Genomic DNA, 13,770 nt, shown 5'->3' on the forward strand with positions numbered 1-13,770 from the left:
AGAGCTTGAACTCCCCCAAAACAATCACAAGGGCCTGCAGAGCCTTAGAGGGTGAGGGCACTGGGAGCCGTCTTTTCTAATCCCATACTTTCAGTCACCAAGGGCTGAGGGTTGTGTTCACATGCGGGTGGTGGTCTGTACCAGGGAGCTGAGCACATGTAAGTCAGACTATCAGTGAGGAGCTTTATTGGGGAAGGTGCCCTCTTTCCTTCCTTGAAAACAGGCATACTTGTTCTCTCCTCTTGTTCCCCCCACTCCCAAGGCCAATGAGATAGTCAAATGATCCCCTTACCTCATTGGCTGCAGGCCTAAGGACCACAAATGACCTCAGAGAGCTATCCCTTTAAGAGTGCCCTCTGGGCTCTGTGCCCACAGCCCCTTGTTCTGAGCATAGAGGCACTGGGCCTTGCTCAATGGTGCCTCCAGTCTCTGGGGAAGCTGTGCTTGCCTGGCTCTGACACTGACCACATCACCTCTGCCATCCCTTAAGTGAGTATTCCCTGGGCCTTCCTGGGTGCTGGGTCTCTAACCTAGAGCCTAGAGCCCCCTCCTCTGATACCTGTTGTCTGCTCTCTGTTGTCTATTTTCAGGAATTCTCACATTTCTGTCCCCTGCCCCACTCCTACCCTAACTGGCTCTATATCCCTCACTGCTATCACATCAGAAACATAAACAAGTCTTCTCATTTATTCTTTCATCTTATTCTCTCTGGACACTTCTCTCAGTGTCTCACCACCTTCTCCCTGCCAAGAACCAGTTCCTTCAATCTGTGTTTTTATTCCTGTCTTCTCTGTCCTCTCAAGGGCGAGGAGCTCAATAGAGAGGGCAACAGCCCTTCCCTGGGAGAGGAAGAGAAACCTTGTCCTTTCTCCCCCCTCTTTGGGCAGAGCCTAGGGTCTGAGATGTGGTTGAGGGATATCTAGGTTTGGGGCATCAAAATTAAGCCAAACTCTAAGCCTTGCGGATGTGCTCATCCCTGCTTTGCCCCTTCTGGAACTATGGGTGTGGCTGCTGAAACTGGGACCTGAGCTAAGGGAAACTGGGGTCAGAATGGGGAAGATGATCTGCTCAAGTTCACACAACATAGGGGGTTCTGAATAGAAGAAGGAAAACCAATCTTGCTTGGTTCCCCTGGGAGAGATTGGCCTTGGGGAAAGATAGTTGCCACTTGGTCCTGATCTTTCTAAGACTCATTCTAGAATCTTTTTCCCCCCTTGGAAAGTCTCTCACCCCTATAAAAGGGGTGGATTAATTCATAGAACAGATGTGCACTAAGGGTCTTCTATATGCAAGGCATTGGCTTGGGTGCTCTGAGAGATAGAGAGGTATAATCATAGCATTGTATCCTTATTTCTACATTAAAATTCACAGCATACATGTTTCCCTTTGTCTTAAAATATATACGTACTCTCACAGTTAATTAAGCAAAATTTTTAATTGCTTGGAAATGGAATGGTGCCTCTTGAGATGACAGAGCATCTCAGCATGTTCCAGCAGTAGAGTTGGAGCACTGCCATATTCCTCTTGTTTTCGTAAATCTCAGAGGCACCAGTGGGGCCAGAGACTGTGCTGTCCTCTTCCTCATGCAAGCTGCTTGTCCCTGGGCAGGAACCCCTGCCATCTGAAAAATTGGCCCCCAGCCCGGAGGTGACTATGCAGGGAACAGGGCAGCACCGTCATCCCGGCTTCCCAGAATTGAGGCTCCAGGGTACTTAGGCTTTTGGGGGAGCAGGTTTTGGTGAAGGAGTCTGGCAGGCAGTCTCCAAGTGCTCCAAATGTCTCCTCTGTTTTGCAGGTGTGCCCCCCCCCGCCCCCCCCCCATCCAGCCCCAGGATGGCCCTGCCTTCCAGCCCCCTGGCCATGGAATATGTCAATGACTTTGACTTGATGAAGTTTGAAGTAAAACGGGAACCTTCTGAGGGGCGATCTGGCACCCTCACAGCCTCACTGGGCTCAACACCTTACAGCTCAGTGCCTCCTTCACCCACTTTCAGTGAGCCAGGCATGCTGGGGGCCACTGAGGGCCCCCGGCCAGGCCTGGAAGAGCTGTACTGGCTGGCCACTTTGCAGCAGCAGCAGGGGGCTGGGGAGGTACTGGGGCTGAGTCCTGAGGAGGCCATGGAGCTGCTGCAGGGTCAGAACCCAGTCCCGGTTGAGGGGCCCCATGGCTACTACCCAGAGAGCTCAGAGGAGACAGGAGCCCAGCATGCCCAGGTGAGTGATCAGTGAGCTGTTTTGAGGGGAGGCTGGGTAAGAGAAGGAGTTCCTGGACTGGGAAAGAGACAGAGGGCAGAAGAAGGGCCCTTGGAAGAAATCAGATAGAGAAAACAACGTTCTGCCCCCTCCCTTTTTTCCAAATGGAGAGAAATGAATAGGCTGACCCAGGAGGAAAAGGGAGAAGATAAGGTTAGAAGAGGACAGAAAAGGCAGAGTTGAGAATTAAAGGGCGTCGAGGAGCAGGCGATTACGGGCAGGTAAAAAGGGGAGGTAAAAACCATGCGTGGAAAACAGGGAATGGTGTGGAGTCAAGACTGTGGGAACTCGTATGAAGTTGGCCTTTTCAAGACTTCGTGCTACCCCAGCCCACAACCTTCTCAGAAAGGATTGGGACTCATCCTATTAATTATAGACACAAATGGGGGTGTTGAGGGCATTAAGATTTAATCCAAATCTGTTGAGGGTCACAGGGTTGCGGCCTCCAGGAGAGGAGAGCCAGGTGCGTTGGAAAGGTGGGGTCTATCTGGCCATGGATCCCCTGGAGACACGTGGGCCTGGAGCCCGATGCTACGCCCTGGGCTCAGGTGCAGGATGGGCTCGCTTGACAGTGGGAGGCGGGCGGAGCCAGCAGCGCTGGGCGGGTCTAACGGCTGGAGTCCCTGGGCAAGGACCTATGGGAGCCCGGAAGTGTTGGGACCTGGGGCGGGGTCTGGATTGGGAGATTGAATCAGTGGAAGGACGAGCATTCAGGTCAAGTCCAGAGCCAGGCGAGGCCAGCCTGGCGTTGGGAACTGAGTGTCCAGGTCAGACCAGGTCTCTACCTACTCCCTCTGCAGCTGGCCGAGCGCTTTTCTGACGCGGCGTTGGTGTCGATGTCTGTGCGGGAGTTAAACCGACAGCTGCGGGGCTGCGGGCGCGATGAGGCGCTGCGGCTGAAGCAGAGACGCCGCACGCTGAAGAACCGAGGGTACGCGCAAGCCTGTCGCTCCAAGAGGCTGCAGCAGCGGCGCGGGCTGGAGGCGGAGCGCGCCCGCCTGGCCGCCCAGCTGGAGGCGCTGCGGACCGAGGTGGCCCGCCTGGCCAGGGAGCGCGACCTCTACAAGGCTCGTTGTGACCGGCTGTCCTCCGGCGGCCCCGGGCCCGGGGACCACTCTCACTTCTTCCTCTGAGCCTCTTGGGGCCACGGAGTGGTGGTGGAATAGGTTGGGGTGGGCTCACCATCCAGAAGGCAGCTTTCCCATTCACTAGGTGGTTATTGAGCGCCTTCTGGTGCCAGACACTCCTTTGTATGACCACCGCAATATCCCCAAATTTCCTGGACCCTTAAGGCATGTGCCGAGGTTAGATGATGGTCATTTTCTGGGAGAGAGTTCCCCTCCCTTCAAGCGGGCCATGTACAGAAACCCTCTATCTTTTGCCCAAATCCACACGACCAGGATACTGAGTTCAGCAGGAACCAGTACCAGGCACTGTGTGTGGGTGGGGGGAGGGCAAGGGCGTGGATGATGGCTGAGTGACAGTGCATGGGAGGTGAGGGAGTGGTGTATATTTTAATTAAAGGTTTTCAACCTATAGTGCATTAGGCAGTAATTAGCAAGAAGGCTGTATTTTCATTCTGGGGCTTGTAACCTCCCCATTTAGGACTATTGCATTTTCAAGATTTTAATTTCCAATAGCAAGACAGACTAGGAATTTTATCCAAGAGGCTTTCCTCCTACCCAACCCAGTGGCTTCCAGGGCCCAGAGCTGCAAAGGCCTGAGGAGCTCTGGGGTGGTTAGTGTGGGCTGGGAGAGAACCCTGGGCAGGAGTCTGGAGACCTGGGTGCTCCGGCTCTGCCAAGGATACCACTGTAATCTTGAGCAAATCATTTACTCCCTGGGTCTTGGTTACCTCATCTAATCCTCATTCGGGTTGGATGACTTCTGTTACCTTTCCAGTTCCGGCTCCTTAGTGTGGGAGTCCAGTGGTCTCCCCAAGACAACCTCACCAAAGGGACTGCCTGTCCTGCTCCAGCTTCCTGGCTGCAGCCTACACACTGGATGAGCCCATGCACGGGTCCTCTGCTGCTCCCTGCAGGCTGCCTCCAGACCTACATGAGGTGACCCTGCTACCTCCTGCCTTTCTGACGGCTGAGGTGAGACTTGCCCCAGAATGACAAGGAGCTGAGAGTGCAGCTTTTGTGAATTAAACTTGAATTCCAGACAGAACTTTATGCTATTGCCTAATGTTCTTGTAATTTAGAAGTGTTCGTTTTTTATCCTTGCTTCAGACGTGTGTGTGTGTGTGTGTGTGTGTGTGTGTGTGTTTGTGTGTGTGAAAGAGAGAAGCCCCACCTGGGCTGAGTGGTGCTTTTCAGTTCTGGAGGCCCAATAAAAATTGGGTGGAGGTGTGGGGACTGGGCCAGATGGAGCCTGCCCCTCCCACCACTACTGCACAGAAGCTCAGGAGCATCAGTGACTATTCTGAGGTCTCACAGTTGCTATAGTAATCCAGCCCTCTGCTTCATCAGCCTATGGTGAGAGTGGGTGGGGGATATGGGCTGATCAGAGGCATTGAACTGGGAGCAGCAATCTCACCAGCTACTGTCATAGGTCCTCTAAATGACATAAAAAATGGGGAGAAGCAGTCAGGCATGGGGGAAGAAACGGTCATGTCTCTCTACCTTTCTGCTCCCTCTAACCACTGCTTCCCCAGCTGTCTCTTCCCATCCCAGTTCTTGTTACTGCCTCCCCCTCCTCTAGCCCAGCTTGTCCCTCCTCCACTCAGGAGCCTGCATTGGAGGCCTCTCTTTCATCTCCCCAGGATTTCTTACTTTTCTCCTCTTCTTTTCCCACTACTGGCTATTGGCTACTGGCAATGGCTGGCTCATGGCACCTTTAGCCTCTCCTCCTTCATCCCCTTCCACGCACATCACTGAAGGGAGAGGCTGGGGCAGGGAGGATCCCTTAGGAGCCCAGCTCTTCTTCCTTCATTCTGGATCTCACACATGTCTTACCTGCTCTCTGAAGCTGCAATCCAGACCTATTACTGTTCTTGCACACCTTACTTGATTGGCTGAGGCACACACACGGACAGAGATGCCCATCCACAAGTGTCTCTGGGTCACAAGATGAGGGTCACTCAGATATATTCCACACAGAAATTGCACTAGTGATTGATAGTGTGTGCACTTTAGTCAGATGGGCCTGGGCTCAAGTTTCAGGGCTCCCGGTTCTTCTTTGGCTAAACAATAATGTGCCCTGCTATTGTGAATGTTATTAAGAGTACACAGCTGGACTACCTGAACCATTAAGGCCACACTCATAGAAAACCAGGGATGTGCAGTCATGAGCACACACATACATTCGAACAACTAGGAAAACCAGGCAGCACAGACCTTAGATGCCCCTTCTGTATTCTTAGTTCACTAGCAGACCTCCTGCCCTCCTTCATTCCCCACACATCCCTTCTGGGCCTCACCCCACAGCTGTGTGTGGGCTGGAGTTCCACCCCTTGGGCTCAGCTGGGATTCTCTGGAGACAGCTGTAAAAAGGCATTAGCCTGCCCCCTTGACAGCCCCTTATTACCTTCCCCATCTCCAATAATTAACCCCCATGGTGCCTGGGATCGGGAGTTGAGGATAGGGGCTCCTCAGATCTCCTTGGTACATAGTTGGGGTGAGAGTGTAGAGACATGTGACTGCCTGGTGAACTCTGGCCCAGTTTTTGAAAGGTGCTGGTTCTTAATGGTATTTGTGGGTGCTACAGACTGCCCAGTGGGCATCTGAGACATGATGGGTAGAGGCTGAGGTGCTAAGACTGGTTCCCTTTATTAACGGCCAGAAAGTCAGGATCACTGAAGAGCATCAGTGAGGGGCCACAAGACTATGGGGCCTGGAGAGATGGGGCAGGGCTCTCCACTCACTTCCAGGACCCAGGGGGCACAGCTGATCCAAGAGGGAGAGGCACTGGTCACTCGAGTCACAAGGGTCAGGACAGGCACCTGAGAGAGAGTGGGATAGTCATAAGCACCCTTCTCTGTACCATACCTGGCCGAGATGGGCTCCACCAAACCCCACTTTGCACCCCCTAGTTAGTGTCCACTCCTTTGGGCCCCCAGGACTCACTGAGAGGCTGAGGGCGTGTCCATCCGGTGGGAGGCAGTCATGGGCTAGGGCTGGGAGTCGTGGCAGGCGTGCAGGGCCTGGGCGCCCCCGGGCTGATGCCCTGGCTGGCGTAGTACTCCACCACCTGCCGAGGCACCTCAGCCAGGACACACTTAGCCAGCGCAGAAGGTGCGGCCTACGGGTAGGGATCATGGCAGTGTTGTTAGGAACCCAAGCATAAGGGGCAGGGGTGGGTATGGGCAGGGCTTCGGAGTGGCCAGCTGGGCTCTAGCATCCTTCTCAGGACATCCACCTGGTGGGAGAACCAGGTCAGATTTGGGTGTGTGAGGAGCTGTGGAGTCCTGCTGGGAGGGAGCATCAGACACTCACATCCTTGAAGTCCCGGAAGGGAACGAACTGGACGATGTCGCGGGCCGCAGGCACCCCTCGAGGGCAGCGCAAGGGACCCTCGTCGCCATCCAGCAGCCGCATATCAGAGAAGTCAGCATTGCCCACGCCCACGATGATGATGGACATGGGCAGGCGGGAAGCGCGCACGATGGCGGTGCGGGTCTCAGCCATGTCGCTTACCACACCATCTGTGAGCACCAGCAGCACCGAGTATTTCTGCGGTGGAGGGGAGGAAGGTAGCCTCTGTATGCAAGGGTACTGGCACATGCCCCAAGCCCTGTCCCTGCCCCCTGCCCCACCTAAGAGCACCCGGGCAGAGTCTGGTTGCCACTTCCTCTCCTCACCGTGGCTTGGCCGGTGCTCTGCTCCCGCTGGGCTGGCTCAGCCACACGGTTGATGATGGGGGCCACGTTGGTAGGGCCATAGAGCTGGATCTGGGGCAGGCAACGGCGGTAGGAGGTGATGACTCCCGAGATCTCTGTGGGCAGAGGTGAGGCTTTAAGAGATTAGTGGGGAGCCCTTCCTGATACCCCTTAAAGCAAGGAAGTGTCCTGTCCCTGCCCACCACCACCACTTCCCCCCCCACCCCCCGCCCCAGTTTCTCAGTAAGAAGGAGAGTTGGATGATCCAGGCACTGGGCAATTGGGTGGGTAGATGCTGGACCAGGGTCTGGAAGTCTTACCAAATGGACCCAGGCACTGAATGGGTAAAGGGTCAGGGAGCTGGGCCCATGGGAATGCAGTCTGTGCTTTGTCGTGGGGTGTACTGGAGTGTGCAGCAAGCTGTATTAGGGGGCTGGTGGGAGCATCCCCTCTTACCTTCACATTCAGGATTTTCCGGGTCAAAGTTGATAGCAAAGTCATGGGACACCTATGAGAACAGTAAGGGGATCATTCCTTCTTGTCTCACTCTCCCACCAGCTCCTCCCTTCTCTTGGCACCCAGCCTACCTCGAAGTTGGGAGGGATTCGAGCCCCAAAGCCAAATGCTGGGAACCGCTTATCACTGGGGAGAAGAAAAGGTTGTAAGGGCCCATTGGGCAAAGCCTCCCTGACTGTCTCCGGCCCTGCCCCCCACCTCTTTCTACCTGTCATAGTCTTGACAGATGCCTCCCACTGCACGCAGGGCCTGCAAGTAGTGATTGGGCTGGCGAGGGCTGAGGCAGTGTAGGGACTGGCTGCTCCTCGGGTCCCCATTGGAGGCTGTGAAGTCAATGGCCACCTGGTGGAGGTGGGGAAATGGACTTGCTACATCCTTGAGAGCCAACAGAGAGGCTAGGCCAGTGCTAGTGTCTGTAGGAAGGACTAAGGTGAATCTGGGTGAGCCCACAGGTAGCATCATCATAGAGCGGGGTGAGGGGTACAAATGATAATGCCAGGCTCATGAGAGGCCTAAGTAGGGCAGAGGGCATTCTGGGTTCTTTCTGTTCACTATAGGCTTAGCCCTTCCCTCTGGTCTGTGTCCCCATCCCCTGGGCATTTACCGTGAAGCTGATCTGGCAGCCGCCCATGATGTAATCCAGAAATGTGTGTACTTTTTCCACCTGGTGGAAGCAGGGGAGATAAGGTGGAGGGATAGTTCTTCGGGGAGGGACTAGATGGGGCTTCTGTGAGGGAAGTGGAGGAACCAGAGCTTTTGAGATTGAAGTTGGGAGTGGTATAGGGCAAGGGTTTTCAGTTCCCAGAGGCAAAGGAAGAGTTGAATGTGAGGTTGCAGTGGGGCTCAGGGCTGGGGCAGGACTGGAGGCGGGCACTGGCATTTACCGTGCACTGGGCCAGAACTACGGTCCCCGAGCTCTTGTAGTTCTTCTTCTTGTCCCGATATTTGGGGTTGATGCAGTCCCACTGCATCTAGACCCCACATTCCCCAAAAGCCCAGGTCACAATTCCATCAGGTGACCCCTCATCCCCCTTCCAGCAAAGCCTCCCAGAGCAGGCTCAGTCCTTAGGGTGATGCTGACGATGCATGGTGGCCTCTTCAGCATCGCCCTTAGAATTTTCCCAGAGGTCTTAGGGGGGATCCTAGGGGAGGGGTCTTTGTGACACCTCTTGTCCAGGATTTGCCGTTCCTTCCTGCATCTCCTGGAAGGTGCTGGTGAACTCTCCAATGAAGTCATGTTTCCCACTTGAGTCATAGTCATACACCAGGAACTGAGAAGGCAGGGGGGTCAGGGTCAGGATGCTTTGCGGTGGTTCCTGGGGTCAGGGGGAGGGACTCAGGGAGGTAGGGGTCTAACAGTCTCTAGGTCCAAAAAGACGAACGCAACCTGCCCAGAGAGGCCATTTGCCGAGAACGTCATTCTTTGGCTCAGTCTGGCAGGGACTTTGGCTTCTGATAAAAGGCACACATGTAGGCACACATGTAGGCACACATGTAGGCACACTGAGCTGTGACAGGTTCTTTACCGCACAGTGGGGGAGAGGAAGGGAGCTTGCTACACTCAGGGGGAAGGTCTCAGGCAGAGGCTGGATGCTTCAGTAGGCTGCCCTTGCTTGAAGGGGGCTTCACCTTGAGAGGCCGGTGGATGTCACAGCTGCATAGGGAGTGCAGGGACAGGCGGAATGGCTCCCAGGTGGGGTTCAGGTTGTTTTTCACCACCTTGGAGAGGCACCAGAGAGCCGGTCACCTCCTATCTAGGTTTTCCTACTCTGCTCTTCCTCCCTCCTTCCCCATAGCCCCAGGCACCAACCTCAGTCCTCCAGACCAGCTGGTCACTCTGGTCCTCGTTGGTCTTATAGATCTCTATGAAAGGGTCAGATTTGCTGAACAGATCCTGGGGACATAGGGGAACAGACCCATAAGCCTGGTGAGGTGCAGGGGGAAGCGGCTAACACAGAGAAGGGAACAGTGCCGGGACTTTGGGATTTGTCTTGACTTGGGGGCCTGGCCTCTGGGATTTTAACCTTGTTGTCCAGCTTGTGGGCTCTGAAGGTGAGCTGCACATAGTCGTTGGTGCCAGACACCTCCTCAGCGACAATCTGCAAGGGGAACACAAGTGGCAGGACTCCCCCCCAACCCCCTACCACAAGGTCCACCCTATGCCCTTTCCTTTAAGTGGGGGCCAGTCCTGGGCATGATGTCACCATGGTTGTTGGTGCAGGGGCATTGAATGCCCTGTCCAAGGGTGAGTAGAGGTGACCTTGCCTACCGTGATGGTGGACTTGCCCGCAGTCTTCCCATTCTTCAGCAGCAATGGCTTAGTGACCTTGGTTTGTGACACAATCTGGAGATGGAGGTGGAGGGAGACCGGCTGTGAGGCCCCACCTGCCTTGGCCAGGGTATAAGGGACGGGGGTAATAGCTTGGGCTAGGGTCGGACTGTGACCCCCATTGTTTAGATGAGGAAACTAAGACTCAGAGAGGTTAAGTATCTTGCCCAAGGCTGCACAGCCAGTGAATGGCGGAGATGAAGGTCCAAGCCTGGAATGAACTAGCCCTAGAGCTCATGCTCTCTGTTAATTTGGATTTCAGAGAGGAAGCAGAAGCTGATGGGGGTGGGGTGGGAATGCAGACCTGGCCCAAGGTGCACTCTGTAGAGCCAAGGAAGGTGTCACTGCTGGGGCTGGTGGCTCCGTCCTCGGCATCAAACACATGGAACTGCAGGGGCTGCTTTTCTTCAAAAAAGTACTCGAGGGCCAGCACCCGGGAGAAGACGGGGCTGGAGCAGGAGCGCAGCACCTCTGTGCGCTCCACCTGCGGCAGGAGGGTGAGGGCCCTCTGGGAACCCAGGTACTTTTCCCCTGGACCACCCTCCGTGCCAGCTTTCCTTGGGCTGGCACACCCCCAGCGACTAGCTCTTCCTTCCCTAGGTTGACCTCTCCCCTCACCCCTCCCCCACCCCAGCTCAGGATGCTGCCAGCTCACGATGCTGCCAGCTCACTAGAGCTTCAGCCCTCTGGGGCTCTCATAAGGCCATTGGGAGCAGTGCCACTGCCCATGGGGCCATCTCAGGCCCCTCTGTAACTCTGGGCTTTAGAAACTAGAAATGATTTGTGTTTGTAAGGATGGCACACCCTTCACCAGGGTTACCCACACAGCCTGGAGGAGGCCCCTCAGGGTCTTCACTTTCCCACCTGAGGCCTTTGTTGCCTCCACCCAGCCTCCCTCCTTCCAGGCCTGAGTTGCTCTCACCTCCACCCACTGCTCATCAGAGTAGAGCTTGAGCAGCACGCAGGGGTGGGGCTTGGTGAGTGTGTCTCGGTCCAAGAGGCCATGGCAGGATACCCGAAGCTCCACCCGTGAGGCCCCCAGTGTCATGGCTGGGGGCTCAGGCACCCATCCCATCTCAGGGTCCGACATGTCACTGTGGGGACAGAGCAGATGGCCTGGATACTGGAAAGGGAACACTTGCCATGGGAGGGGGTCTATCTTCTGGAAGGCTGGGCCCCACCCTCCCTTGCCCTGTTTTTTTCCTGAGGCCCGGGACCTCCTGCACCCCCTGCACCTCCTGGACCTCCTGGACCTCCTGTTTCCCCTGCCCCCTCTGGGCTTGGCTTCTCTTGGAGCTCTGAGCAGAGGAGGGCAGAGTACCTGAGCCTCCCATACCTGCACAGTCTGTGCTTCTGTCACCCCTTCTGGCCTAGTAGGTGTGGAAGGGGCTGGACAGGGCTAGAGGGTTGGGGGTGTTCCTGGCAGTCTTGGCTCCTAGGCCATCAATTGATCCACACTTTTTGCTGCCTCAGCACCTTCTGCTGTTTCCCAACCTATGTTTGAGCCAGCACAGCACTCAGTCTTGGCCCCAGGGAGATAAACTGGGGCAAGGGGGGTGGGGAAAGGAGTGGATGGGCCCCTGGAAGTCTGAAGAGGATGGGCCTCAGGAATGGAGCTGCAGTGGGCAGGAGAGGGCAGGGTGATAGGTGCCCTGGGCTGTCCCTATTTATCTCCCCTCACTCACTTTGCAGTTGGCTGATGGGAAGGGAGGATGGTGGGCTTAGGGAGCTGGAGGCAGAGCCCTGTGCCTGCTGAGAGCTCCTCCAGGCTCCTGGCAGGGGCTCCCACTATGACAACTCTCGCTTTCCTCCCCACCTCCCCTGTTCTCACACTTCTTGGCAGCGCTGCCAGTGTCTCTAAGCGACGAGATTTTTGGGGAGCTGCGGCCCCCTCCATGCTGCCCGTGGGATGCACGCACGCCACCTTCCCCCAGCAGTGGTACCAAGCCTCGGGCAGCAGCAGGCAGGGGTACGCTGGCCCAAGTTCATGGCTGGTCAGTTCATCTATCTGTATCTGTCCACGTCTCAGGGTGAGGCTGTCTGATCTCATGTTGTGGTTCTGCCAGCGAGTGTGCATTGGTGTGTCTGAATGCTCCCACCTTGTGTGTCTGTCCCCTAGTCCTGTGTCTGTCTCCAGGAGGGTGTGACAGTTCCTGTAGGCACCTCCCTCAGAACGGGGACCCTTCTCTGGCTGGGTACCCCCTCCCCACAGCCTGTGCTTTCTGGATCTGTGAGGGAGGGTCTGGATTGCAGGGGTCTCTGCCTTCTAGCCACCAGTCTCCGGTTCTTGTAGGTCCCCTGAGAAGGGCAAGGGCATGTGATTGTGAGGGGATCCAGCAGAACCGGAGACTTCTCTGGGGGCTGGGGGAGATGCTATTACAGAGATTGGGTCAGGCTGGGCTGGGCAGGGCTGGGCTAGGCTAGGGAGGAAGGGGAGGCTCACCTGGGCTCTAGTTGGGGGGTTCCTCTCTCCGGCTCTGGCCCCAGCCCTGACTCCTTTTCTTCTCCAGCCGCTGGCGCCAGCTCCGGCTCTGGCTCTGCTGCTATTTATGGGGCAGAGATGGGGAGGGGAGGTGGCAGCACCAGCTCCCCCCTCACCCTCCCTCCAGTTGGGAGGGAGAAGAGAGGAGGGGCAGGGACACTGCCTGGGAGGGAGCCATAGATCTCGGGGAGGAGGGTGGGCTGGAGGTGGCTCAGAGGCAGGACCTCCATGGACACAATGACACACATCTTCTCCTTCACACCGCACCCACACCCAGCACCACAGAGATGCACACACATTCACACCGGGAAGTGATGGAGACACGCACCCACAACCCACAGGCTCACACATATCTTGACATGCACAGATGCCAGCACGTAAACTCTCTGTGACACCACGACAGTTATAGCCTTACAGATACACATAGGGAAACACACCCAGTCTCACGACACTCTCCACATCATGCTTGTTAAGGATATTTGCGCATATAAAAGAACGCCGGCTACACTTGTCACTCACACACACTCACTCATGCCAGCTCAAATTCAGCAGAATGGAGATCTTCACGTGCTCCTTAAAAACCACTCGGAACCTCATAGCTCTGAGAATGAGATTCAGTGTCCCAGCCACCAGTCTCCCTTTAACAGGGAGACACAAGGTCATGGACACAATTGCTTAAGGGCATGCAGTCTCACATTCTGGTCACACAACCAACCCCCAGTGAGATGTGCTGAAGGACTGATTCCAGAGGCATCTCCCCAGTGCCCACAATTCACTGTCCCCCAACCCGAGATTCCTTGTGGGAGGGGCCAAACCATGCACAGATCCTGAGGAAAGATTAGTCATTCCCTAGTGAGATCAGGGGAAGTGAGCAATTGCCTGAGGGCTGCCTGCCCCACGTGAAGACATCTGGGTCCATGTGATGGTGATCTGGGATGAGTAGGCAATAAGGTTCCCCAGAACACCTTCACCTTCAGCCCCTAAGCGGGCAGTCACTTACTGACAGCTCCTGGGTACCAGGCACTGTGCCAGGGGCTGGGGCTATGCAGGTGATTAGGACACAGCTCCCGGCCCTGGGGAGGTGTGTGTACATAGAACAGACAACCTCACAGACAGAGATGATAAGCCAATAGACAAGCGCAATGAAGTGTGGCAGGTGCAAAGGTGTGGATCTGGTCAGGATGCAGTGGGCCGCAAAGAGGGAGGGTTCCCTGGGATGGGTCAGGGGAGGGCATCAGGAAGGGCTTCACAGAGGAAGAGGCTCTTGAGCTGGAGTCTGGAATGCTACGCTAGTATTTGGCAGCACACCCATGGGAAAAATTAATGTAATCATCAATCTTCTCACGCCATAGATGCTCTGTTCACCTT

At 55.7% G+C, this 13,770-nt stretch overlaps 2 protein-coding genes across 2 annotated transcripts; one reads left to right on the plus strand and one right to left on the minus strand.

The window, feature by feature from the left end:
- The first annotated feature begins 1,833 nt into the window (after positions 1-1,833).
- Positions 1,834-4,460, plus strand: NRL (neural retina leucine zipper). Its single transcript, XM_036323913.1, has 2 exons — positions 1,834-2,214; positions 3,054-4,460. Exons 1-2 carry the CDS (start codon positions 1,834-1,836, stop codon positions 3,384-3,386), a joined length of 714 nt encoding a protein of 237 aa, XP_036179806.1. The 3' UTR covers positions 3,387-4,460.
- A 1,542-nt stretch (positions 4,461-6,002) lies between these two features.
- CPNE6 (copine 6) lies at positions 6,003-12,490 on the minus strand. The gene is made up of 17 exons (XM_036355118.1): positions 12,364-12,490; positions 10,843-11,014; positions 10,225-10,404; positions 9,861-9,935; positions 9,616-9,690; positions 9,402-9,485; positions 9,221-9,310; positions 8,758-8,862; positions 8,476-8,562; positions 8,196-8,255; positions 7,800-7,933; positions 7,663-7,717; positions 7,532-7,583; positions 7,058-7,191; positions 6,693-6,929; positions 6,324-6,498; positions 6,003-6,199 (listed from the first exon to the last, which is right to left on the minus strand). Exons 2-16 carry the CDS (start codon positions 11,008-11,010, stop codon positions 6,361-6,363), a joined length of 1,674 nt encoding a protein of 557 aa, XP_036211011.1. The 5' UTR covers positions 11,011-11,014; positions 12,364-12,490; the 3' UTR covers positions 6,003-6,199; positions 6,324-6,360.
- Positions 12,491-13,770: the final 1,280 nt, after the last annotated feature.

Source organism: Myotis myotis, unplaced genomic scaffold (assembly GCF_014108235.1).
Source record: "Myotis myotis isolate mMyoMyo1 unplaced genomic scaffold, mMyoMyo1.p scaffold_m19_p_1, whole genome shotgun sequence".
NCBI classification, from domain to species: domain Eukaryota; kingdom Metazoa; phylum Chordata; class Mammalia; order Chiroptera; family Vespertilionidae; genus Myotis; species Myotis myotis.

Coding starts and splice junctions, on each gene's coding strand:
- NRL (XM_036323913.1), top strand. CDS start 1,834: ATGGCCCTGCCTTCCAGCCCCCTGGCCATGGAATATGTCAATGACTTT. Junction 2,215..3,053: donor CAGGAGCCCAGCATGCCCAG/GTGAGTGATCAG, acceptor CTCCCTCTGCAG/CTGGCCGAGCGCTTTTCTGA.
- CPNE6 (XM_036355118.1), bottom strand. CDS start 11,010: ATGTCGGACCCTGAGATGGGATGGGTGCCTGAGCCCCCAGCCATGACA. Junction 9,691..9,860: donor CGGGCAAGTCCACCATCACG/GTAGGCAAGGTC, acceptor TTCCCCTTGCAG/ATTGTCGCTGAGGAGGTGTC. Junction 9,486..9,615: donor CCCACAAGCTGGACAACAAG/GTTAAAATCCCA, acceptor CTATGTCCCCAG/GATCTGTTCAGCAAATCTGA.